Below are 26133 nucleotides of genomic sequence, written 5' to 3' on the forward strand. Positions count from 1 at the left end.
GAGAAATGGTGCTGGGAGAATTGATGCATTGAAGGGGGATAAATCCCCAGGGTCGGATAATCTACACCCTGGAGTACTTAAAGAAGTGGCTCTAGAAATGGTGGTCATCTTCCAGGATTCTATAGACTCTGGAACAGTCCCTGCAGATTGGAGGGTAGTGAATCTCACTCCAATATTCAAAAAGGGAGGTAGAGAGAAAACAGGGAATTATAGACCAGTAAACTTAATGTCAATGGTGGGGGAAATTCTCCAATCCATTATCAAGGACTTTATAGCGGAGCATTTCGAAAGCAGTGACAGAATCAGACAGGGTCAGCATGGATTTATGAAGGGGAAATCATGCTTGGCAAATCTATCGGAATTCTTTGAAGCCTTATGAAGTTAGGTTGAGGGAGCTGGGACTCTTTTCCCTGGAGAGACGAAGGTTGAGAGGCGACCTGATAGAAGTTTACAAAATGTTGAGAGGAATAGATAGGGTGGACTCTCAGAGGCTATTTCCCCGGTTTGAAATGGTCGCTACGAGAGGACACAGGTTTAAGGTGCGGGGAGGGAGGTTCAGAAGTGATGTTAGGGGTAAGTTTTTCACTCAGAGGGTGGTGAGTGAATGGAATCGGCTGCCGTCAGTGGTGGTGGAGGCGAACTCGCTGGGGTTTTTTAAAAGACTTCTGGATGAGTATATGGGGTTTAATGAGATTGAGGGTTATAGATAGGTCTGTAGGTTGGTAGGTGATGTGGTCGGCGCAACTTGTGGGCCGAAGGGCCTGTTTGTGCTGTAGTGTTCTATGTTCTATGTTCTATGTGACTAGTAGCATTGACAAGGGGGGTCAGTGTGATATATTTAGACTTTCAGAAAGCTTTTGGCAAAGAACTCCTAAGAGATTATCGTGCAAGATTAAAGCGCTTGGGATTGGGGGAAATGTATTGAGTTGGATAGAAAACTGGTTGGCAGGGAGGAAGCAAAGAATAGGAATTAATGGGTGCTTTTCAAATTGGCCGGCAGTAACTAGTGGGGTACCACAGGGATCGGTGCTGGGACCCCAGCTATTTACAATATATATTAATGATTTGGATGAGGGAACAAAATGTAACATCTCAAAGTTTGCAGATGATACCAGGTTGGGAGGGTGAACTGTGACGAGGATGTAGAGATCCTTCAGAATGATCTGAACAGGTTGGGTGAGTGGGTAAATCAATGGCAGTTGCAGTATAATTTGGATAAATGTGAGATTATTCACTTTGGAAGCAAAAACAAGAAGGCAGATTATTACCTGAATGGCTGTAAATTGGGAGAGGGGAGTGTGCAGAGGGATCTGGGTGTCCTTGTGCACCAGTCACTGAAGGTAAGCGTGCAGGTACAGCAGGCGGTAAAGAAGGCAAATGGTATGTTGGCCTTCATTGTGAGAGGTTTGGAGTACAGGAGCAGGGATGTGTTGTTGCAATTATACAGGGGCCTTGGTGAGGCCACACCTAGAGTATTGTGAGCAGTTTTGGTCTCCTTTTCTGGGGAAGGATGTTCTTGCTCTCGAGGGAGTGAAGGTTTACCAGGCTGATTCCCCAGGGATGGAGGGACTGATGTACGAGGAGAGATTGACTAGGTTAGGATTATTTTCACTGGAGTTCAGGTGAATGAACAGGGAATCTCATAGAGATTTATTAAATTCTAACAGGACTAGACAGGGGAGATGCAGGGAGGATGTTCCCGATGGTGGGGGAGTCCAGAACCAGGGGGTCACAGTTTGAGGATTCGGGGTAGACCATTTAGGACGGAGGTGAGGAGACATTTCTTCAGCCGGTGAATCTGTGGGATTCATTGATGCCAAAACATTGAATGTATTCACGAGGCAGCTGGATATAGCACTTGGGGTGAATGGGATCAAAGGTTATGGGGAGAAAGCAGGATTGGGCTATTGAGTTGAAGATTGGCCATGATTGTGATGAATGGCAGAGCAGGCTCGAAGGGCCAAATGGCCTCCTTTCTATGTTTCTATCACAGCTATGATGGGCCAATTGGCTTCCTTCTGTGCTCCACATTTCTATCATTCCACAGCAAAGAACACTGGGATGGAGGAGGTGTTATAACTGAGAGAGGGAGCAGCTAGCTCAGGGACTGGAGATAGTGAGTGATAGAGTGAGGGAGATAGTGGATTGAGTGAGGGAGAGGAATGGAGCAAGTGAGGGAGTAATACTCTATTCATTAGTCTGACGTGGACACCACTGGCTGGCCAGCATTTATTGCCCATCCCTAGTTACCCTTGAGAAGGTGGTGGTGAGCTGCGTTCTTGAATCGCTGCAGTCCATGTCCTGTGGGTTGACCCACAGTGCCGTCAGGGAGGGAATTCCAGGATTTTGACCCAGTGATTGTGAAGGAACAGCCAATATATTTCCAAATCAGGATGGTGAGTGGCTTGGAGGGGAACTTGCAGGTGGTGGTGTTCCCATTTATCTGCTGTCCTTGTCCTTCTAGATGGAAATGGAAGTGGGTTTGGAAGCTGCTGTCTAAGGATGAGTTGCTGCAGTGCATCTTGTAGATGGTACACACTGCTGCTACTGAGTGCCGGTGGTGGAAGGAGTGGATGTTTGTAGATGGGGTGCCAGTCGAGCGGGGCTGCTTTGTCCTGGATGGTGTCGAGCTTCTTGAGTGTTGTTGGAGCTGCACCCATCCAGGCAAGTGGGGAGTATTCCATCACACTCCTGACTTGTAGATGGTGGACAGGCTCTGGGGAGTCGGGAGGTGAGTTACTTGCCACGGCGTTCCACACCTCCGACCTGCTCTTGTAGTCACTGTGTTCATGTCTTGAATCCAGTTGAGTTTAACCCCAAGAATGTTGACAGTTGGAGATTCAGTGACGGTAACACCATTGGGCACTCACAATGTTAAAATGGTGGCGTAGGCTTGTTGGGCTGTTTCCTATGCTGTGTTGTTCTTTGTTAAGGGCTGGCAGTGGTTAGAGTGTCTCTTATTGCTGATGGTCATTGTCTGGCATTCGTGTGGCATGAATATTAGTTGCCACTTGTCAGCCCAAGTTTGGATATTGTCCAGAACTTGTTGCATTGGGACACAGTCTGCTTCAGTATCTGAGGAGTTGCGAATGGTACTGAACATTGTGCAATCATCAGCGAACATCCCCACTTCTGACCTTATGATGGAGGGAAGATCATTGATGGAGCAGCTGAAGGTTGTTGGGCTGAAGACCCTTCCCTGAGGGACTCCTGCAGAGATGTCGGGGGGTTGAGAACCTCCACTACCACAACCATCTTCCTATGTACCAGGTATGACTCCAACCAGTGGAGAGTTTGCCCCCTGATCCCCACTGATTTCGCTCAGGCTCCTTGATGCCACACTCGGTCAAATGTGGCCTCGATGTTGAAGGTTGTCACTCCCGCCTCACCTCGAATTCAGCTCTTTCGTCCATGTTTGAACCAAGGAGCTGAGTGACCCTGGCAAAATCCAAATTCACTGAGCAGGTGCTGGGGGTAGCTCTGTCGATGACCCCTTCCATCACTGCGCTGATGATCGAGAGTAGACTGATTGGGCTGGAATTGGCCAGGTTGGATTAGTCCTGCTTTTTGTGTACAGGACACACATGTACCTGTGAAGAATGGAGTGAGGGAGCGGAGCAAGTGAGGGAGTGGGGAGCGGGGCGAGTGAGGGAGTGGGCACACTGAGGAAGTGAGGATAGAGTGAGTGAGTGAGGAGGGAGAGAGTGACAGAGTGGAGTGTGTAGGGATTGGAGTAAGGATGGAGTAAGGAATTGGGCACAGTGAGGAGGGAGTGAGTGAGGAGGGAGTGAGTGAGGAGGAAGGGAGTGAGGAGGGAGGGAGTGAGGAGGGAGGGAGTGAGGAGGGAGGGAGTGAGTGAGGAGGAAGTGAGGGTTTGAGCACTGTGAGGGAGTGTAATATAATTGCTGTATTATATTTACACTCAGGATGATTGGCCGTGCTAAATTGCCCCTTAGTGTCCCAGGATACATAGGTTAGAGGGATTCGGTCCACCTTGTTGTCCAACGAGGGGTGTACAGGCGGTGGGTCGTGCGAGGGCTGCTCTTGGATGTTTCGAGAGTTGCCTAGTACTTCACGTCGTTAGTGTACGCTTCAACTGGACCAGCTGATGGGCAACACGACAGCTCAGTGACTATCACTGTTTGCTGTGCAGATACATGGACTTGGGCCGGTGTCTGCGGGAGTTTGCGCATTCTCCCTGTGCTTGCGTGGGTTTTCTCCGGGTGCTCCGGTTTCCTCCCACACCCCAAAGATGTGCTGTTAGGCTGATTGGTGTAACAAATTGTCTCTAAATTAGTCTCCCCTCAAGCTGGATTCCAATGTGGAGTGCCATAGGCGTAGACAGGGGTCACGGGTGGAAGAGGGGACTCACAATGTTGAAATGGCGGCACGGGCTCGTTGGGCCGAAGGGCCTGTTTCCCGTGCTGTGTTGTTCTTTGTTCTTTATTTCAGTTCTGACCGAAATTACTGCTTTATTTTAGGAATTGAAAGTGTTAACACTGGGGTGAAATGGGATGTTGCTTATCTGCTTCATTTACACTGCAAAAAGATTACACTTGTTTGTGACGACGGGACTCTCATCACCTCTGACCCGTAATGATGAAATCAGTCCCATGAACCTTAAACCAGCAGGGGGTTACAGACTGAACCCTGTTAACACAAACCAACTAGTTTTATTAAGCTGTAAGAAATACAGATCAGCCCACAACATACAGGAATAATTAATGACATTTTATTTCCATAGCTGATCACTTTTCTGTCAAATGTCACACGGTGGGAATGGGGATGTATTTCTGAGTTTATATATCGTTCTTACACAGGTGGATGAAACATCGATGCAGCTCACAAACAGCGAGCATTTCCCCGCACACCAGTGATTAACGGGGTCATTCCCCCCCCTTCCCAACTGTTCCGAGCACAGGTAATAATGAGCAGCAATCTCAGATCAGAAGAGTGACCACACACCGGAGTGACAGGGAGACAACATTTTCAGAAAATATAGGAATGGGAATGTATGTACAACACAATGAGGAAAACCAGTACGGATTAATTACATAGAGAACAGGTTTACTGTGCGAACAGAGCAAGCCCGCTGTCCTGTGAACACACTGCTCAGACAGGGGACATTTACCACTTTCTTAACTGTTGTTAGAACAGAGAAGTTTCCAGCTAATCAGTCCCATGTTGTCTAAAGAATTGATTTTGACTGGGGCAGGGGGGCAGACTCTCAGATTTAGCCTCTTTCTGGGTGACAGATGTAAATGTTATCACGGAAAACAAAGTTTCCCCCTGTGAGTGATCCACGGTTCGCAATTCCTACAGGGAAGAATTAAAGATCAGTTGATTTGGAACGACGGGGACTATCGACACGTCTCACAAAGGCAAAGTATCATCATCTTCAGATTGTCATGTCTGGGTGATCTCTGAACCCTGAGGTAGTCTCCAATCACAGGTCATGTTGTCCTTGCCTCTCAGGCTGGGCAACAGGTTGGTGCAAACATAAATATTATATATTAAATTTGTTCAAACCACTTATATATACTGGTTTCAAGTGTGTCTATTTATATTTGATTTTAGTGTACTGCCGCTATATTTTTATGATCTTATATACATATAATCAATGTAACAACACTTCCTTTTTGCATTTTCATCAGTGTAGGTTCACGCTCAAGCCTTGAGATTGATACAATGAACACTAATAATTATAATGCAAACTATAATAAATTCTAATAGGTCACACTGTTAAAGGTGGTTCTATTTAGATTGTAGCTGCAACAAGATTGCTCTATTCTAAAATGCAAAGTCACAAAGCCAGACTAACTTGCAAAGGTAAACGAGGCCCTGTGGGGATGATTTCCCACTCCCCATCACCATATCTACAATATACATCCTTCGAAAGAAGGATTCTGTTAGACGACAGGCAGCTTCGGATCCTCTTGTCGAGGTGGCAGCAGACTGAAGGTGATCTGACAGGAGCTAACAGCAACAGGAGAAACTCCATCCCTTCAGATCTAACCGGTAACCAGCAGCAGAGTTCCGGCTGCCACTGCTGCCCCAAACTTGATCATTCTCAAGATACCTTCAGTTCAAGTCAGATGCTCCCATGGGGCTGGCTGGGGTGGGGGGAGAATGGGCTGCTGCACTCAGTGGCTGAAAGGGAATGAGATGGCACAGGATACACTGACTGGGGGCAAGGTGGTCAGGAAGGCTGGGAGAGGGGCGGGAGGGCTGGGAGAGGGGCGGGAAGGCTGGGAGAGGGGCGGGGAAGGCTGGGAGAGGGGCGGGGAAGGCTGGGAGAGGGGCGGGGAAGGCTGGGAGAGGGGCAGGAAGGCTGGGAGAGGGGCAGGAAGGCTGGGAGAGGGACAGGGAAGGGCAGGAGGGCTGGGGGAGGCAGGAGAGCTGTTGGGGGGGAGGCTGGGCAGGAAGGCAGGAGAGGCTGTAAGGCTGGTGTATGGGGGGAGGGAGGTCAGGAAGACTGGGATTGGGGGGTTGGAGGGGGGAGGGTCGGTACAGGAAGGTCAGGAGAGGGGAATACCGTGATTGGGATGCAGCATTCGCAGTGGATGAGTCTCAGTTGCGAGCATGAATTCGGGTCAGCACCTGTGGTGACAGCAGAGAGACACGACCAGCCGATGAGTGTTTCTTCACTGCTGGGGAAATGATAAAGTTAAGGAATTACAAAAGGAATCTTCTGTCAAATGCTTTTAAACCCCAGAGTTTCTCCCTGTCTCGCTCCTACCACAGCAGTTTGTTGTTCAGATTTCTCCAGCCCAGACAGCTCCGAGTACCTGCTCACTGCGTACACGCAGGACACAGGCTGCTAGATATACAAGGGAATGAAGGGATGTGGGGATATAGTGCGGGAAGGTGGAGAGAGATACAAGGTCTGCCATGATTACAGTGAATGGAACAGACCCGAATGTCCCACTCAGTCTGAGTTCTTCAGTTCTCAAGTGGATGGAGAGTCTGTTCAGGTCTCATCTGTTATTACGGGGGTGACACAGTGGGTTAGCACTGCTGCCCCACAGCGCCAGGGACCTGGGTTCGATTCCCAGGGAGGGGCACGGTGACATAGTGGGTTAGCACTGCTGCCCCACAGCACCAGGGACCTGGGTTCGATTCCCGGGGGGGGGGACACGGTGACACGGTGGGTTAGCACTGCTTCCCCACAGTGCCAGGGACCCAGGTTCGATTCCCAGGGGACACGGTGACACAGTGGGTTAGCACTGCTGCCCCACAGCGCCAGGGACCTGGGTTCGATTCCCGTGGGGGGGCACGGTGACACAGTGGGTTAGCACTACTGTCTCACAGCACCAGGGACCCGGGTTCGATTCCCGGGGGCACGGTGACACAGTGGGTTAGCACTGCTGCCTCACAGCACCAGGGACCCGGGTTCGATTCCCGGGGGACACGGTGACACAGTGGATTAGCACTGCTGCCTCACAGCACCAGGGACCCGGGTTCGATTCCCGGGGGGGGGGGGACACGGTGACACAGTGGGTTAACACTGCTGCCCCACAGTGCCAGGGACCTGGGTTCGATTCCCGGGGGGGGGGGGACACGGTGACACAGTGGGTTAGCACTACTGTCTCACAGCACCAGGGACCCGGGTTCGATTCCCAGGGGACACGGTGACACAGTGGATTAGCACTGCTGCCTCACAGCACCAGGGACCCGGGTTCGATTCCCAGGGGACACGGTGACACAGTGGGTTAGCACTACTGTCTCACAGCACCAGGGACCCGGGTTCAATTCCCAGGGGACACGGTGACACAGTGGGTTAGCACTGCTGCCCCACAGCGCCAGGGACCCGGGTTCGATTCCAGCCTTGGGCCATTGTCTGTGCGGAGTTTACACATTCTCCCCATGTCTGCATGGGTTTCCTCCGAGCGCTCTGGTTTCATAGAACATAGAACATTACAGCGCAGAACAGGCCCTTCGGCCCACGATGTTGCACCTACCAGTTAAAAAACAATGACCCTCTAACCTAAACTAAATCCTTTCCATCCATAAACCTATCCACGGATCTCTTAAACGCCCCCAAACTAGGCGCATTTACAACAGTTTCCTCCCACAGTCCAAAGATGTGCAGGTTAGGTGGATTGGCCGTGGTAAATTGCCCCTCAGTGTCCAAAGATGTGTAGGTTAGGGGATAAATCTGTGAGGTTACAGGGATAGGGTCTAGGTGGGATGCTCTGTTGGAGGGTCAGTGCAGACTCAGTAGGTCGAATGGCCTGCATTTACATCGTAGGGATTCTATGATACTAATGTCAACCTATTTGTAAAGATCAAAGAATAGGTGGTAATGTAAAGTTTGGAATATCATGGACAGAGGGAGAAGCATTTAATCCTCTCTCTCTCTCCCTGTGAGTAAGGTGCCAAGGATGGCAGTAACTTTACTCCATAGTTTCGGTGGGAAATAAGAAAGCAGTGTGACAGAGAGCGTTCGTTCTGATGGCCTCAGCCTGGCTGAGACTCATTGCTCAGAACTCTCATGAAACCATCTATAAGAACATAAGAACTTAGGAGCAGGAGTGGGCCATCTGACCCCTCGAGCCTGCTCCGCCATTCAATAAGATCATGGCTGATCTTTTCATGGACTCAGCTCCACTTATCCACCCACTCACATAAATCATAGAACCCTACAGTGCAGAAAGAGGCCCTTCGGCCCATCGAGTCTGCAATCCCACCCAGGCCCTACCCCCATATCCCTACACATTATACCCACCAATCCCTCTAACCTACCCATCCCTGGACCCTAAGGGGCAATTTCTTAGCACGGCCAATCAACCTAACCCACACATCTTTGGACTGTGGGAGGAAACCCACGCAGACACGAGGTGAATGCGCAAACTCCACACTGACAGTGACCCGAGCCAGGAATCGAACCCGGGACCCTGGAGCTGTGAAGCAGCAGTGCTAACCGCTGTGCTACCGTACCGCCCATTCACCATAACCGTTAATTCCTTTACTGTTCAAAAATTTATCTATCCTTGCCTTAGAAACATTCAGTGAGGAAGCCGCAGCTGGGCAGGGATTTCCTCAGATTCACAATCTTTTGGGTGAAGAAGTTCCTCCTCAACTCAGTCCCACATCACCTCCCTAACCTGCAGGCAATGGGGAGGGAGGGGGAAACCAAGATGCGGCGGTGCCCCCGGAGACCGGGATGTGGCGGTGCCCCCGGAGACCGGGATGTGGCGGTGCCCCCGGAGACCGGGATGTGGCGGTGCCCCCGGAGACCGGGATGCGGCGGTGACCCCGGTGACGGGGATGTGGCGGTGACCCCGGAGACCGGGATGCGGCGGTGCCCCCGGAGACCGGGATGTGGCGGTGCCCCCGGAGACCGGGATGTGGCGGTGCCCCCGGAGACCGGGATGCGGCGGTGCCCCCGGAGACCGGGATGCGGCGGTGACCCCCGGAGACCGGGATGCGGCGGTGACCCCGGTGACCGGGATGTGGCGGTGACCCCGGTGACCGGGATGTGGCGGTGACCCCCGGAGAACGGGATGTGGCGGTGACCCCCGGAGACCGGGATGCGGCGGTGACCCCGGTGACCGGGATGTGGCGGTGACCCCGGTGACCGGGATGTGGCGGTGACCCCGGAGACCGGGATGTGGCGGTGCCCCCGGAGACCGGGATGTGGCGGTGCCCCCGGAGACCGGGATGTGGCGGTGCCCCCGGAGACCGGGATGTGGCGGTGCCCCCGGAGACCGGGATGTGGCGGTGCCCCCGGTGACCGGGATGTGGCGGTGCCCCCGGTGACCGGGATGTGGCGGTGCCCCCGGTGACCAGGATGTGACGGTGCCCCCGGTGACCAGGATGTGGCGGTGCCCCCGGTGACCGGGATGTGGCGGTGACCCCGGTGACCGGGATGTGGCGGTGACCCCGGTGACCGGGATGTGGCGGTGACCCCGGTGACCGGGATGTGGCGGTGCCCCCGGAGACCGGAAGTCATTGAGTTTGCTGCAAGTGATTAATTTGGAATCATTGACTGAAAGGTGGGAAGATGAACCGGGGTTTTGTTCTCAGGTTTCCCGGGGGGGGGGGAGGATCCCGTTGTGCTCCTGGCTCAGTGACTGCACTCACCGGCTGTGAAGGACTTCAGGAGGTGCAGAGGGTGGGTTTACCTGTCAGTGCTGCACAGCGGAGAACCGGATCTTGGAGAAGAATTTCCTGATGCTGCCGATTGCCTCTGTCTCCAGGGTCAGCATCCTGCTGTGGGAAATGGCCCAACTGAGGCCCAGGCCTTTGACTCGCAGAGGCCCAGCACGGTTATCGTGGGATCGGTGTGTGGAACCCGTCGTCATGCTAACATAAAACGCATCCTTCTGTTGTTCCAGTATTCCAGCTGGAGAATAAAAACAAATTCCAGAAGGTTCCACAGTGATTTCATAAAAACAAGAGGGAAAATCGACAAGTCAGAGAATTTTGATTAATATCTCTCCAGGAAGCAGGCACCAGTTTACAGGGATGCACAGCTTTAAATTCTTAACACTCAGCAGTGTTCAACAGATAACGCACAGGACCGAGCCCCATCCCCCCCAATCCAACCACCCCCCCCGACCGAGCCCCATCCCCCTCCCCCCCACCCCAGACCAAACCCCATCACCCCCGGACCAAACCCCATCACCCACGGACCAAACCCCATCACCCCCGGACCAAACCCCATCACCCCCGGACCAAACCCCATCACCCCCGGACCAAACCCCATCACCCCCGGACCAAACCCCATCACCCCCGGACCAAACCCCATCACCCGGGACCAAACCCCATCACCCCCGGACCAAACCCCATCACCCCCGGACCAAACCCCATCACCCCCAGACCAAACCCCATCACCCCCGGACCAAACCCCATCACCCCCGGACCAAACCCCATCACCCACGGACCAAACCCCATCACCCGGGACCAAACCCCATCACCCCCGGACCAAACCCCATCACCCCCAGACCAAACCCCATCACCCCCGGACCAAACCCCATCACCCCGGACCAAACCCCATCACCCGGGACCAAACCCCATCACCCCGGACCAAACCCCATCACCCGGGACCAAACCCCATCACCCCCAGACCAAACCCCATCACCCCCGGACCAAACCCCATCACCCCCAGACCAAACCCCATCACCCCCGGACCAAACCCCATCACCCCCGGACCAAACCCCATCACCCCCGGACCAAACCCCATCACCCCCGGACCAAACCCCATCACCCCCGGACCAAACCCCATCACCCGGGACCAAACCCCATCACCCGGGACCAAACCCCATCACCCCGGACCAAACCCCATCACCCCGGACCAAACCCCATCACCCCGGACCAAACCCCATCACCCCCGGACCAAACCCCATCACCCCCGGACCAAACCCCATCACCCCCGGACCAAACCCCATCACCCCCGGACCAAACCCCATCACCCCCAGACCGAACCCCATCACCCCCAGACCGAGCACCATTTCAATGCCCCTCCCCACCCCCAGCCACTCCTTGCACTTCCAGGAACAAACCTGACCTTCCCCTGGGGGGGGGACAAGCCCTGACCCTCTGGGTTTGAACCCCAATGGTTTGGGCTTGAGCTGGACTGCATAGTGGTACGAACGTTACAATTGGCCTCACTACCCCCCTAACGGGAGGGGGGGGGGGGGCATCATCCCTGGATCATAACCCAATGCTCCCAGTGGGGATGGGGCAGGGGGAGGGGGGGTTATTGGTCAACTGGTAACGGGATCAGATTAGGCTGTGAGATCTTCCATTTCCGAACAGCCACTCACACATTCCCACTGGAAAAGCAGCATTTGAGAACACATCCTGCAAAAAGCCACCCAGCAAGGAGTCACTTACAAGGAATCAAACAGCAACAATCGAGGATATTTAATCCATCGAGTCTGTGACAGCTCCCTGCCGGTTATCCATAACTCTGCGACGTTTCTCTTTATCGAGAGTTTATCCAGTTCCCTCTGGAAGGTTCCTATTGAACCAGCTTTCATCATACTCCCAGACCAAAGCACGCCGCTGGGTATAAAATTCAAATCACCCCTCTGGGTCATTTGCGACTTATTTTCCGATCAGCGTTCCCTGTTTTCTGACCCTCCTCGCAGTAAACAAAGAGAATAGGAGCAGGAAAAGACCACTCAGCCCTTCGAGTCTGCTCCACCATTCACTTGTCTAGTGCAGAAGAGGCCCTTCGGCCCATCAAGCTTGCACTGACACATGAGAAAGACCTGACCTCCCACCCATTTCCTTTTACCAGCACTTGGCCCATAGCCTTGAATGTTACGATGTGCCAAGTGCTTTTAAAGGATGTTTAGAGGGATCCGGGCCAGAAGGGGTTAGCTTAGACAGGTATTTTGGTCTGAATGGGCCAGTCTGGGCCTGCCTCAATGCTGCAGGTTTTATGGTTCAGTGTGAGACAACCCGGCCCTGCCACCCTCTGGGTAAAAACCTTTCCCATGTCATTATCGTGACTGATCATCAACTCACTATCCTGGTCCCACCTGCCCTGCCATATCCTTTGATCCCCTTCACCCCCTAGACCTATAGAAACAGCTTCTTAGTTTATCATGATTTTCAACGCCTCTTCCCAGCTTTAATCCAGTTTCTCCACGTAACTGAAGTCCCTCATCGTTGGTCCCAGTCTGATAAATCCCCTCTGCACCTTGATGAGAGGAAGGCAGAGGGAAGAGGCAGAGGTTACTCGTCAGCATTCCTCATCCAGTCTGTTTAATAAATTGCATTTATATGACACCTTTAGGGTGGTAAAACCTGCCAGAGCGCCTCACCGGAATGTCATCAGGTTAAAAGAAATGAAGCATCAGTCATATACTTGCATTGGGACCAGGGTTGGTGGTTTTAAAGGGATGCGGTTAGAGCAGAGGTGGAGAGTAAGAGACTTACGGAGGGAACTCCTGAGTTTAGAGCCTAGACAGCCAAAGATCATAGAACCACAGAACCCGTGAACTGCACAAGGAAGCCATTCGGCCCACTGAAAGTACATCAACTCTCTATCTTACACAGGGCCCCCCCATCCCGACCCTATCCCCATAACCCCATGCATTTACCATAGCGAATCCACCTAACCCACACATCTTTGATTTGATTCATTATTGTCACATGTATTAGTATACAATGAAAAGTATTGTTTCTTGCGCGCTATACAGACAAAGCATACCGTACAGAGAGAAGGAAATGAGAGTGTAGAATGTAGTGTCACAGGCATAGCTAGGGTGTAGAGAAAGATCAACTTAATGTGAGGTAGGTCTACTCAAAAGTCTGATGGCAGCAGGGAAGAAGCGGTTCTTGAGTCGATCGGTATCTCACTGGAACGATGGAGGTTGAGTGTGGACCTGTTGGAATTCTACAAAACTATGAGGGGCTTGGACAGAGTGGGTAGTCAGAAGCTTTTTCCCAGGGTGGGTCAACTACTTGTGAGGAGCAAGATTTAAAGGAGATAAACGTTTACACAGAGGGTGGTGGATGCCTGGAACTCACTGCAGGGGGAGGTAGTGGAAGCAGATACAATAATGACTTTTAAGGTGCACCTTGACAAATACGCGAATAGGATGGAATAGAGGGATATGGTCCCCGGAAGGGTGGGGGGGTTTTAATTCAGTTGGCCAGCATGGTCGGTGCAGGCTTGGAAGGTCAAAGGGCCTGTTCCTGTGCTGTAATTTTTTTTGTTCTTTGGTACGTGACTTCAGACTTTTGTATCTTTTTCCTGACAGAAGAAGGTGGAAGAGAGAATGTCCGGGGTGCGTAGGGTCCTTAATTATGCTGGCTGCTTTGCCAAGGCAGCGGGGAGCTTGGACAGAGTCAATGGATGGGAGGCTGGTTTGTGTGATGGACTGGGCTACGTTCATGACCTTCTGTAGTTCCTTGTGGTCTTGGGCAGAGCAGGAGCCCATACCAAGCTGTGATACACCCAGACAGAATGCTTTCTATGGGGCATCTGTAAAAGTTGGTGAGAGTTGTAGCTGACAGGCCAAATTTCCTTAGCCTTCTGAGAAAGTAGAGTCATTAGTGAGCTTTCCTAACTATAGCGCCGGCATGGGGGGGACCAGGACAGGTTGTTGGTGATCTGCACACCTAAAACTTGAGGTTTTCGACCATTTCTACTTCATCCCCGTTGATGTAGACAGGAGCATCTCTTTCAATACGCTTCCGGAAGGCGATGACAAGCTCCTTCATTTTGTTATCATTGAGGGGGAGATTATTGTTGCTGCACCAGTTCACCAGATTCTCTATCTCATTCCTGTACTCTGTTTCATTATTGTCTTTTGTACTGTGGGAGGAAACCGGAGCACCTGGAGGAAACCCACATGGACACAGGGGTTGGGATAGATTGGCTCGCATTTTGATGCGCATTAATGACATCTGAAGGTGCTGCATCCCTCAGGGGATTAACACCCACTCAATGGGCTCCCCCAACATTAACACTTCTCGCTGGTTGTCAGGTGTCAGCGTGCAGTGCTCTGTGCTCTGCCGTCTCAGGGCAGAGAGCTGTACAAAGCCGGCAGTATAATTGAGGGTCAGTTGCTCTGCGTCCCACTGTGCAAATCTGTAACCAGGCTTCATGCACAGTAGTTAACACTGCTGCCTGACAGTGCCAGGGGCCCAGGTTCGATTCCTGGCTTGAGTGATTGTCTATGCAGAGTCTACACGTTCTCCCCGTGTCTGTGTGGGTTTCCTCCGGGTGCTCCAGTTTTCTCCCACAGTCTGAAAGGTGTGCCGGTTAGGATACACTGGCCGTGCTAAATTCTCCCTCAGTGTACCTGAACAGCTGCTGAAGTGTGGCAACTGGGGGATTTTCACAGTAACTTCATTGCAGTGTTAATGTAAGCCTCAGGGATCTGTTTTGGGGCCACTGTTGTTTGTAATCTTTATTAATGATCTGGATGAGGGTATAGTTGGGTGGATTAGTAAATTTGCTGATGACACCAAAGTCGGAGGTGTGGTAGATTGTGAGGAAGGGTGTCATAGTCTGCAGGGAGACTTAGATAGGTTGCAGAGCTGGGCCGAGAGGTGGCGGATGGAATTTAATGTGGAGAAGTGTGAGGTAATTCACTTTGGTAGGAGCAACAGATGTGTCGAGTATAGGGCTAACGGGAGGACTTTGAATAGTGTGGATGAACAGAGGGATCTAGGTGTATGTGTACATAGATCCCTGAAAGTTGGGAATCAAGTAGATAAGGTTGTTAAGAAGGCGTACGGTGTCTTGGCGTTTATTGGCAGGGGGATTAAATTTAGGAGTCGCAGCGTCATGTTGCAACTGTACACTGCTCTGGTGCGGCCGCACTTGGAGTACTGTGTGCAGTTCTGGTCCCCACATTACAAGAAGGATGTGGAGGCTTTGGAGAGGGTGCAGAGGAGGTTTACCAGGATGTTGCCTGGTATGGTGGGGAGGTCCTATGAGGAGAGACTGAGGGATTTAGGGTTGTTTTCGTTGGAAAGAAGGCGGCTAAGAGGGGATCTTATTGAAACATATAAGATGATTAGAGGTTTAGATAGGGTGGATAGTGATAGCCTTTTTCCTCGGATGGAGAAAGCTAGCACGAGGGGGCATGGCTTTAAATTAAGGGGGGGTAGTTATAGGACGGATGTCAGGGGTAGGTTCTTTACCCAGAGGGTGGTGAGGGATTGGAATGCCCTGCCTGCTGCAGTTGTAAATGTGCCTAGTTTGGGGGTGTTTAAGAGATTGGTGGATAGGTTTATGGACGAAAAGGGATTGGTATAGGCTAGTGGGTCATTGTTTTTGTAACTGGTCGGCGCAACATCGTGGGCCGAAGGGCCTGTTCTGCGCTGTAATGTTCTATGTTCTATGTTCTATCTGTGACACTAATAAATAAACTTTAAAGAAATGTGCAACTCATCAAATCCAGTGAAAGAGTTTCTCACAAACCTCAGCAGAGCCGAGGACACGGATATTCATTTTCACCACAAAGAGATCAGGGAACTTGTTTCCCTTCCCTCAGAAAGGCTGCCGTAATTTAACTCCTTTCAAAACCAGCTGGATGAATGACTACTTATTACAGAGACAAAGACTGTAAGGATGAGAAGGGAACGAAATGATCAAATTCTGTATGGGACACAGTGTCCGCTGTGTCGGGAATCCCTGCGGGAATCGCGATGAAATGTATCTGGCTGGGCTGTGGATCTGGTGCTCCGCAGGCTTTCCATCAGCACCTTTAGACGGCACGGAGATAGTCTGCAGACTTTGTTACTTCCTGGCCCGATGATATCTGCCTAGCTCGTCTCCCACCTTCCACCTCTGTAGGCGAGACCACGTCCAAAACACTGCTGCCGATATTCCAACTGGTACCGAGTCTGATTCACCCAGCAATCATATTCTTATTGAGCCACACTGCCTCTCTGTCTGGCTACAATTTTAAAAATCCTCATTCTTGAGTTAAGGGAGGGGGTGGCCTAGTGGTATTATCACCCGGCTATTAATCCAGAAACCCAGCTAATGTTCTGGTTCGAATCCCACCATAGCAGATGGTGAAATTTGAATTCAATAAAAACAAAATCTGGAATTGAGAATTTACTGGTGACCAGGAAACTATTGCTGATTGTCGAAAAAACCCATCTGGTTCACTAATCTCCTCCAGGGGAGGAAGTCTGCTGTCCTTACCTGGTCTGGCCTACATGTGACTCCAGATCCACAGCAAACTGGTTGACTCCCAACTGCCCTGCAAGGGCAACTAGGGATGGGCAATAAATGCTGGCCAGCCAGAGACGTCCATGTCCCATAAATGAATTTAAAAACCCCCACCCTGACCTTTCTGCAATGTAGGGATTCTATAATTCTACCCACTGTGACAGATGTGAGAAAGGCAAGGATGGCTAAAGGTAGGATGGCTAAAACAATCTGAATTAAAGGTTTTTAAAAGTAATTGTTTATTTTTAAATCAAGATTTCACAGTCGTTCTGCTGCTGGGGGAATGGTCATCATGTAAATAGGCATCTCCGAGTAACACTGGCCGCTGTTACTGTCGGTGTTGACACTGGAATTGGTGATTTTGACCAGGAACATCTGGTATGAGTGAGGGGGCTCAGAGTGAAGGGGTTTGCAGTGCAGAGTAACAACGCTGTGTCCCAATCCCTGTCCCAGCCCGACAGCCCGCCTCTCACAGTTACCCCTGGGCGTTGTGACTGTACTCACTGGCTGACGCCATCACAAACTCCGTGCTGTTGGTCAGTTCCAGCAGGACACTGGGGTACAGCGGGTGCAGGAGGTAGAGGTGATACTGGCTCTGTGAGCTGGAGTCTGTCCTTTGGGCCTGTGACTAAACAGAAAAACAAGCGACTGTCAACGGCACACGCTGGAACTTTCTGCTGTTGTTGGTTTTCATTATCAGGATGTGAGCAGTGGGCCAGCATTCATTCCAGCCGTCCCATTCTCTTCCCACACCCAGCGGTGCGCTACGGCAGACTTTCACCTGCTCTCATAGCTAGTAATTCTCGAACAGGTCGCTAGTCTGTCACCGGACACTTACAGCTCGAGGGGGTGCCAGTCCACATCAAACATAACTGACCAGGAGCCTCTCTCACTCTTACCGCCAGCCATTGGCACGTTTGGAAGGATTTTACAGGTTCACACGCTCGGCCAGTTTGGCTGCATTGTGAATGAGCCTTCCTTGGCCATCAAAGCCTGAGGTGGGTCTCGAACTCGGAGTTTCTGGTGCAGGGGCAGGGACGCTAACCCAAGACTTCCCCCAGAATTTACTGCTCAATCCTAATTGTCTTCGAGAAGGTGGTGATGAGTTACCTTCTTGACTCGCTGCAGTCCATATGGTGTAGGTACACCTGCAGTGCTGTTAGGAAGGAAATTCCAAGAAGTTGACCCAGCGACACTGAAGGAGTGGCAAAAATAGCAAATATAATTCCTCTATCAAAATCAGCAAATATAAAGCATCTATTCTACAGAGGAGGGGAACAGAAAACAGAGCGTTATAGACCAGTTAGCTTGACATCGGCCATGGGGCAAGTGTTAGAATCGATTATTAAAGAGTTATAGCTAGGCATTTAGAAAAACTCAAGGTAACCGGGAAGAATGACCATGGTTTAGTGAATGGGAAATCACGTTTAACCTATTTATTAGCGTTCTTTGAAGGAGTACCATGCACCATGGATAAAGGGGAACCTGTAGACGTACTGTACTTGGATTTCCAGAAGGCTTTTGATAAGGTGTCACAACATCATCACAGGTTGCGGTGGAACGTAAAGGCTCCTGGTGTAGGGGGGTAACATAGTAACCTGGATGGAAGATTGGCTGGCAGCCAGATAACAGAGAGTGTGCATAAATAGGTCTTTATCTGATTGATATATAAGGAAATGCTAGAGACCAGGCTGAGCGAGTCCAGGGGTTCCCCCATGCTAATGGAGACCGAGGGCACAGGGCTGATGGAGAATGAGGGGTCCCAGCATTTGAAGGACTGCGCTCAGAGGGCGTCCTATGTTATCCTAATACAAGATCAATTGTAGTTCCAGTATTTAGAGTTCAAATCCCACCAAGCTGATTCGTAAATTAGAATTAAGTTAATTAAATAAATCTGAAGTAAAAAGCTAGCTCCAGTAATGGTGGTCACAAAGCTATTGGATTGTCATAAAACATGACTGTCCTTTAGAGAAGGAGGTCTGCCCTCTCACTAGATCTAGCCTGCAAGAAATCCAGACCCACAGTAACTCTAACTATCTTCTGAAATGCCCTTGCAACCACTCAGTTCTATCAAACTAGTCCAGGTACAAGACACGAGAGGAATAATCACTTAACAGTGACCTACACATCAGATTAAGAAGTATCAAAGATACATCTAGCTAGTCAACAGCATTATCATCACTGAATCCTCATCATCAACACTCTGGGAGTTACCACTGACCCGAAACTTAACTGCATCCACCATTTTCACTCTACAAAAGCAAGTCAGAGGCTAGATGTTCTGTCAAGACTGAGTCATCTCCTGACTCCCCAAAGCCTTTTCATCACCTACAAGACACATGTGGGATGGCACGGTGAAACAGTGGTTCGCATTTCTGCCTCACAATGCCAAGAATTTGGATTCAATTCCAGCCTGTGTGGAGTTTGCATGTTCTCCCCGTGTCTGCGTGGGTTTCCCCCAGGTGCTCTGGTTTCCTCCCACAGTTCAGAGATATCCGGATTAGGTGAATTGGCCATGCTAAGTTTCCCCTTAGTGTCAGGGGGACTAGCAGGGTAAATATATTGGGTTACGGGAAAAGGTAGGATTGTTGTTGGTGCAGACTTGATGGGCCGAATGGTCTCCTTCTGCACCGCAGGGATTCTGTGATTCTAAGTCAAGAGTGTGGTCAAATACTCTCCAATTGCCAGGATGAGTGAGGCTCCAGAAACACTTTAAGAAGTTCAATACCATTCAGGACAGAGCCACTCTGGCACAGAGCAGTTTCAATATGTGCCAACTACAAGGTTCACTTATCCTTCATAGAACCTCCAAAATCCAGGAATTCTGCCAGGAAACTGGGGACCACCTATAAATTACCCTCTAATTCATACAGTATTCCGACATACGAGCATAATCACTGTTCCTTCATCATCACTGGGTCAAAATCCTAGACTTTCCTCCCTAATATCACCATTGGGGCATCTGAACCAGTTCAAGATGGCAACTCGCCAATGCTTCCTCAAAAATAATTAGGATTGGCAATAAATGCTGCCCTTGCCAGGGATGCCCTGATCCCGAGAATGGATACATTTAAAAAGGAAACTCTGAGGGGTTCACTTTCCACTCGAGAGGTTCACTCAACTCACCGAGGAGGCCACTCCATCGACGGGAGCCTTCACTCCACACTCTTTGGCCCAGAACAGGAATGCAGACCTTCCATCGGACAGCGGTATCGAGGCTGCCTCCGAACCCTGAATGTGACAGCCCAGTTTGGCTTTCCATAGCTCCTTACCAGAATTCCCGTCAATGATCAAACTCTAGGAGCAGAACAAAACATGTGTAAAGGAGATCGGAATTGTGCAGCCAATAAGCAACCTGTGGTTCAAACACAGACATCATTTCAGAAACAGTGACTGACAACATGGAAACATATAAAGGTTTAAGGTTTAAGATGTGGAGGCATTGGAAAGGGTGCAGAGGAGGTTTACCAGGATGTTGCCTGGTATGGTGGGAAGGTCTTATGAGGAAAGGCTGAGGGACTTGAGGTTATTTTCGTTAGAGAGAAGAAGGTTACGAGGTGACCTAATTGATGCATACAAGATGATCAGAGGGTTAGATAGGGTGGACAGTGAGAGCCTTTTTCCTCGGATGGTGATGGCTAACACGAGGGGACATAGCTTTAAATTAAGGGGTGGTAATTATAGGACGGATGTCAGAGGTAGGTTCTTTACTCAGAGGGTAGTAAGGGCGTGGAATGCCCTGTGGACTCGCCAACTTTAAGGGCGTTCAAATGGTCAGTGGATAGGCATATGGATAACACTGGAATAGTTTAGGTTAGAGGATCATTAGATTGGTTCCACTGGTCGGTACAACATCGAGGGCCGAAGGGCCTGTACTGCGCTGGAATGTTCTATGAAACTACCTCGATAAGTTCTGCCCCACCCCTGTGAATACTCTCACTATCCTGTTGAGTTTCCATACTGTTGCACATGCTAATCAGAAGAGTGGAGATAAAGCAGTGAGCAGAAATCATTGAAACAATCACAGAATCCTTACAGTGCAGAAGGAGGCCATTTGGCCCATTGAGTCTGCCCTGCTCTCTAATAGAGTATCTTACACAGGCCTATTCCCCCAGCCTATCCCCATAACCCCACACACTTTCCATGGCTAATCCACCTAACCCTCATATCTTTGGACTGTGGGAGGAAACTGGAACATCCGGAGGAAACCCACGCAGACATAGGGAGAATGTGCAAACTCCACACAGACAGTGACCCACGGCTGCAACTGAACCCAGGATGCTGGCGCTGTGAGAGAGCAGCGCTAACCACTGTGCCACCACACCTACTGAAATATTAAAGGGAAAGTGGATCAACATTTGAAGGAGTAAAGAATAGAATAATGATAGGGTCAGTTCAGCAAATCTCAAACTTTAAAATGGATTAATAATCACAGGCACTATCCAAATCCTGATGATGTTTATTCTTGGAGACTGTCATTGGTTGGGGGGGTTCAGTCCAGTTCCGGTGGGTGCGATTGGGGGGTTCGGTCGGGTTCTGGTGGGGGGTTTGGTCAGGTTTCGGTGGGTGCGATTGGGGGTTTCGGTCAGGTTCCGGTGGGGGGGTTTGGTTGGGTTTCGGTGGGTGTGATTGGGGGGTTCGGTCACGGGGTTTGGTCAGGTTTCGGTGGGTGCGATTGGGGGTTTCGGTCGGGTTCCGGTGGGGGGGTTTGGTTGGGTTCCGGTGGGGGTTATTGGGGGGTTCGGTGGGTATGTGGCGACTGGTCAGGTTGGTCAGTGCTCGGAGAGAGCTCGGCTGTGAATAGGACAAGTTATCTCAGGCTGTGTGGGTTGTGGATGAGCTGCTGGCATGGAGTTTCCTCGGCTTCTTTCAAACGAACTCACACTCTTATTTTTATTCGGTTGCATCAAGTGTCACAATCCCAGGACTCTGGGCCAAATCAAAACTCCTAATGAAGCCTCTAGAGTATTTCTCTGTAGCTTTTCTTTGACCAACCGCGAGTGTGCATGACTCAGTTGTGACTGTCTCATAGAATCCCTACAGTGCAGAAGAAGGTCATTCGGCCCATCGAGTCTGCACCGACAACGATCCCAACCAGGCCCTATCCCTGTAATCCCATACATTTACTCTGCTAATCCCCCTGACAACTAAGGGGCAATTTACCATGAACCCGGGATGGTAAACCACCAAACCACCTAACCTGCACATCTTTGGACTGTGGGAGGAAACTGGAGCACCTGAAGGAAACCCACGCAGATGTGGGGAGAACGTGCAAACTCCAGACTGACAGTGACCCGAGCCAGGAATCAGATCCGGGTCCCTGGCGCTGTGAGGCAGCAGTGCTAATCGCCATTTCATCATGATGTGGATGCTCGGCGATGCCAGCTCAGGTGGGCACCTCAGTGCCTGGTATTCTGTCCTGTCCTCTGATCTTTAGAAGCTTCTGAAGGCATCTCAAGTGAAAGTGGTTGAGCTTCTTGGCTGGTAGACGGTCAAAGTCTGGAACAGAACAGAGCAGGCAGGAATACTGTCCTACAGACTCTCCTGGATACTTTGCATTGATCATAAAGTTAAAGTTGTCACATAAATTGGGGAATAAGTCCACGTTACACTGAGCTCTGAACCAGCAGCTGGCTCACAGTCACCAGCAATAGGAATGCGCCAAGTATGTCCTTGAGGACTTTGGATTTGCCCAGAATCGTTTCCGATGGAGCAGCTTCCCATCCGGGCAAGGTCTGATTTTGATGCCAGGATCACCATAAGAAAATAAGAGCGTAAGAAATAGGAGCAGGAGTAGGCCATCTAGCCCTTCGAGCCTGCCCTGCCATTCAATAAGATCATGGCTGATCTGAAGTGGATCAGTTCCACTTTCCCGCTTTCTCCCCATAACCCTTAATTCCCTTGTCTATCAGAAACCTATCTACCCGTGAATTAAATATATTTAGCGAGGCAGCCTCCACCACTTCAACGGGCAGAGAATTCCAGATATTCGCCACCCTTTGAGTGAAGAAGTTCCTCCTCAACTCCGTTCTAAACTGCCCCCCCTTATCTTGAGGCTGTGCCCTCTAGTCCTGCTGTCCTTTCTAAGCGGGAAGAATCTCTCTACCTCTACCCTATCCATCCCTTTCATTATCTTAAACATCTCTATAAGATCCCCCCTCATCCTTCTAAACTCCAACGAGTACAGACCCAGCCTATTCAGTCTCTCCTCATAGGCTAACCCCCTCATCTCCGGTATCAGCCTAGTGAACCTCCTCTGCACTCCCTCCAAGGCCAAAATATCCTTGCAGAAGTGCGGCGATCAAAACTGCACACAGTACTCCAGCTGCGGCCTCACCAGTGCCCTGTACAGTTGCAGCAAGACCTCCCTACTTTTATATTCAATCCCCCTCGCTATAAAGGCCAGCATCCCATTCGCCTTCTTGATCACCTGCTGCACCTGCAGACTGCGACTCGTGCACAAGGACCCCCAGGTCCCTCTGCACCGTAGCATGCTGCAGCTTTTCCCCCTTTAAATAGTAATCCCTCCTACTATTATTTCTGCCAAAGTGGATAACCTCACACTTGCTAACATTGTACTCCATCTGCCAGGTCCTCACCCACTCGCTCAGCCTATCCAGATCCCTCTGCAGACTTTCCACACCCTCCGTGCAATTTGCTTTTCCACTCATCTTCGTGTCATCAGCAAATTTTGTCACCCTCATGGAAGCCATCGGAGAGCAAGCTGGATAAAAACATGGAGAGGGTTGGTGTGAACACACAGCCCTGTTTAACTCCATCCCTGCCTGGGAATGGCTCATACACAAGGAATGGCTGTGGAACTGTTCAACTATTGTTATAAATTCCTCAGGGCAGCCGAGTGTCTCCATTATCTTCCAAAGATCCTCAAGGCTGAGTGCACCAAAGGCTTTGATCGGGTCAGTATGCCGTGTGTAGAGGTCCACGGTAGGTTCTTGACATTTCCTCTGGAGCTGTCTTAAGCTGTTCACAGACTCCTCAGCCTTTTGTGAAGCCACACGGACAGTGCTGGGACACAGCAGCAGATCCTGGCCTTCATTAATCGAGGGATTGAGTTTAGGAGTCGGGAGGTAATGCTGCAACTTTATAAGACCCTTGTCAGGCCTCATTTAGAATATTGTGCACAGTTCTGGTCGCCTCACTATAGGAAAGATGTAGAAGCTATTGAGAGGGTACAGAGGAGATTTACAAGGATGTTGCCTGGACTGGGAGGCATGCCTTATGAAGATAGGTTGAGGGAGCTGGGACTCTTTTCCCTGGAGAGATGAAGGTTGAGAGGCGACCTGATAGAGGTTTACAAAATGTTGAGAGGAATAGATAGGGTGGACTCTCAGAGGCTATTTCCCCAGTTTGAAATGGTCGCTACGAGAGGACACAGATTTAAGGTGCAAGGAGGGAAGTTCAGAAGTGATGTTAGGGGTAAGTTTTTCACTCAGAGGGTGGTGAGTGAATGGAATCGGCTGCCGTCAGTGGTGGTGGAGGCGAACTCGCTGGGGTCTTTTAAAAGACTTCTGGATGAGTATATGGGGTTTAATGAGATTGAGGGTTATAGATAGGTCTGTAGGTTGGTAGGTGTTGATGTGATCGGCGCAACTCGTGGGCCGAAGGGCCTGTTTGTGCTGTAGTGTTCTATGTTCTATCCTGGCCAGATTTTGCACTAAGTGGTTCAGAAAGATTCTGGGGAAGATTTTGCTGGCAGAGGAATGATTGCTGCGAGGTCGATGAGTCCCTTCCCTCGTCTTCTTGTGGATGTTTCCTTTCTCCCACACGGACTGAAAGTGTTCACTGAGCTTCTTAACCAGCCACAAACCTCCAACCTCACTGTCCTCAGCTGGGATAGAAACACAGAAGATAGGAGCAGGGCAAGGCCATTCAGCCCTTTGAGCCTGCTCTGCCGTTCATCACAATCATGGCTGATCATCCAACTCAATAGCCTCATCCTGCTTTCTCCCCGTAACCTTTGATACCATTTGCCACAACTGCTATATCCAGCTGCCTCTTGGATACATTCAATGTTTTGCCATCAGCTACTTCCTGTGGGAATGAATTCCACAGGCTCACCGGGTGAAGAAATGTCTCCTCACCTCCATCCTAAATGGTCTACCCTGAATCCTCAGACTGTGATCCTGGTTCTGGGATGGTATTGGTTCCTGCAGCTTTGCTCCTAGAAAGCTTTCGTCCTTTCCCACACCATGGAGAGGGTCTTCAAGAGAAATGTTGATGACAAGCTGTGGATTGGTTCATCACTGATGGGTGAAGATCAACTGAGAATATGTAGGGATATGGGGGTAGGGCCTGGGTGGGATTGTGTTCAGTGCAGGCTCGATGGGCCAAAGGGCCTCTGTAGGGTTCTATGATTCTAAGAGAATAGAACATAGAACATAGAACATTATAACCTAAACCAATCCCTTTCCATCCACAAACCTATCCACGGACCTCTTAAACACCCCCAAACTATGTTATTATATATGGTTAAAGTGCTCTGCCCATCCTTCTGGACTGTGGGGCCAACAGATAGGTTGCTGATGTAAATTCTAAATGTGCGTGTGTTTGTCTGTAGGTGTATCTGTCAGGAGTCTGCAGCGAGCCTTAGAGGAGCAAGGGAGAAGGCAGGGAACGGAAGTATGGAGTTGCAGGGAATGGGACACATACTTCCTGCCACCACACACTCACTTTCCCTTGAGCACTGCTAACCCTGGCAGTGCCCACCTCATCCACAGGTGGACCAACCCTCCATTGTAGACCCCCTGGAAAATGTCTGTGGACCCAAACTGGGTTAGATGAAGAGGAGTGGGAAGGAGCGTCTGTGGAGGATAAATTCTGCTCTTGTTACCTTCATCCTTTATTCTCTATCCATCTTAGGAGAGTCTGGCTCTGTTAGTCCTCTCCTCACCCCTCGGGGGATTAAACCTTTACTGTGCCCGGACTATTTCCCTATTTAAAGCTGTTGTCATTCTGATGAAAGGTCATTGCTATAAAACATTAACTGTTTCTGTCTCCGCGATGCTGCCAGACCTGCCGAGTATTTCTAGTATCCACAGTATTTGGCTTTGGTAACTTTCTCCTGTTACAGTTTGCCTGTCTATTTTTGTTTCCAGGTTACCCAGGACAAATCTGTTCTCACCGGACTGAAAAATCGGCCTTCTACCAACTAAATATTTTTACTCTGAACTGCAACTACCTCAACCTCAGGATGCTGTGATCAGTGTCCCACTTGGTGCACCTCATTCCCAAAAGCTGGTCCAGCAATGCTTCCTTCCCCTGTGGGCGCAATGTATGATGTGGAGATGCCGGCGTTGGACTGGTGTAAACACAGTAAGTCTGACAACACCAGGTTAATTATTGGTTGGACTTCTTATGGCGCAATATGTACCAAGGTAGAAAATTCCTCTGAATATAAACTCTCTCCCTCTGCCTTTTCATCACAGAATCCCTACGGTGCAGGAGCCCAAAAAATCTGC

General features: G+C 50.4%; 1 protein-coding gene across 4 annotated transcripts in view; it reads right to left on the reverse strand.

Moving 5' to 3' along the window:
* Window positions 1-6357: 6357 nt before the first annotated feature.
* fam234b (family with sequence similarity 234 member B) overlaps window positions 6358-26133 on the reverse strand; it is a 63580-nt gene continuing 43804 nt past the window's right edge. For 2 of the 4 annotated variants that reach the window (XM_080217458.1, XM_080217456.1), the window contains exons 10-13: window positions 19781-19951; window positions 17159-17282; window positions 10128-10348; window positions 6358-6650 (exon numbers count right to left, since the gene is read on the reverse strand). In XM_080217458.1, coding sequence (XP_080073584.1) covers window positions 10131-10348; window positions 17159-17282; window positions 19781-19951 — 513 coding nt within the window. In that variant the 3' untranslated portion in view covers window positions 6358-6650; window positions 10128-10130. Of the gene's footprint in view, window positions 6651-10127; window positions 10349-17158; window positions 17283-17764; window positions 17811-19780; window positions 19952-26133 lie in introns of those variants that run through there. The other 2 variants (XM_080217457.1, XM_080217459.1) reach the window with 2 other exon arrangements.

The sequence above is a fragment of the Carcharhinus amblyrhynchos genome, chromosome 35 (assembly GCF_965287045.1).
Source record: "Carcharhinus amblyrhynchos chromosome 35, sCarAmb.v2.hapA, whole genome shotgun sequence".
In the NCBI taxonomy this organism is placed as follows: domain Eukaryota; kingdom Metazoa; phylum Chordata; class Chondrichthyes; order Carcharhiniformes; family Carcharhinidae; genus Carcharhinus; species Carcharhinus amblyrhynchos.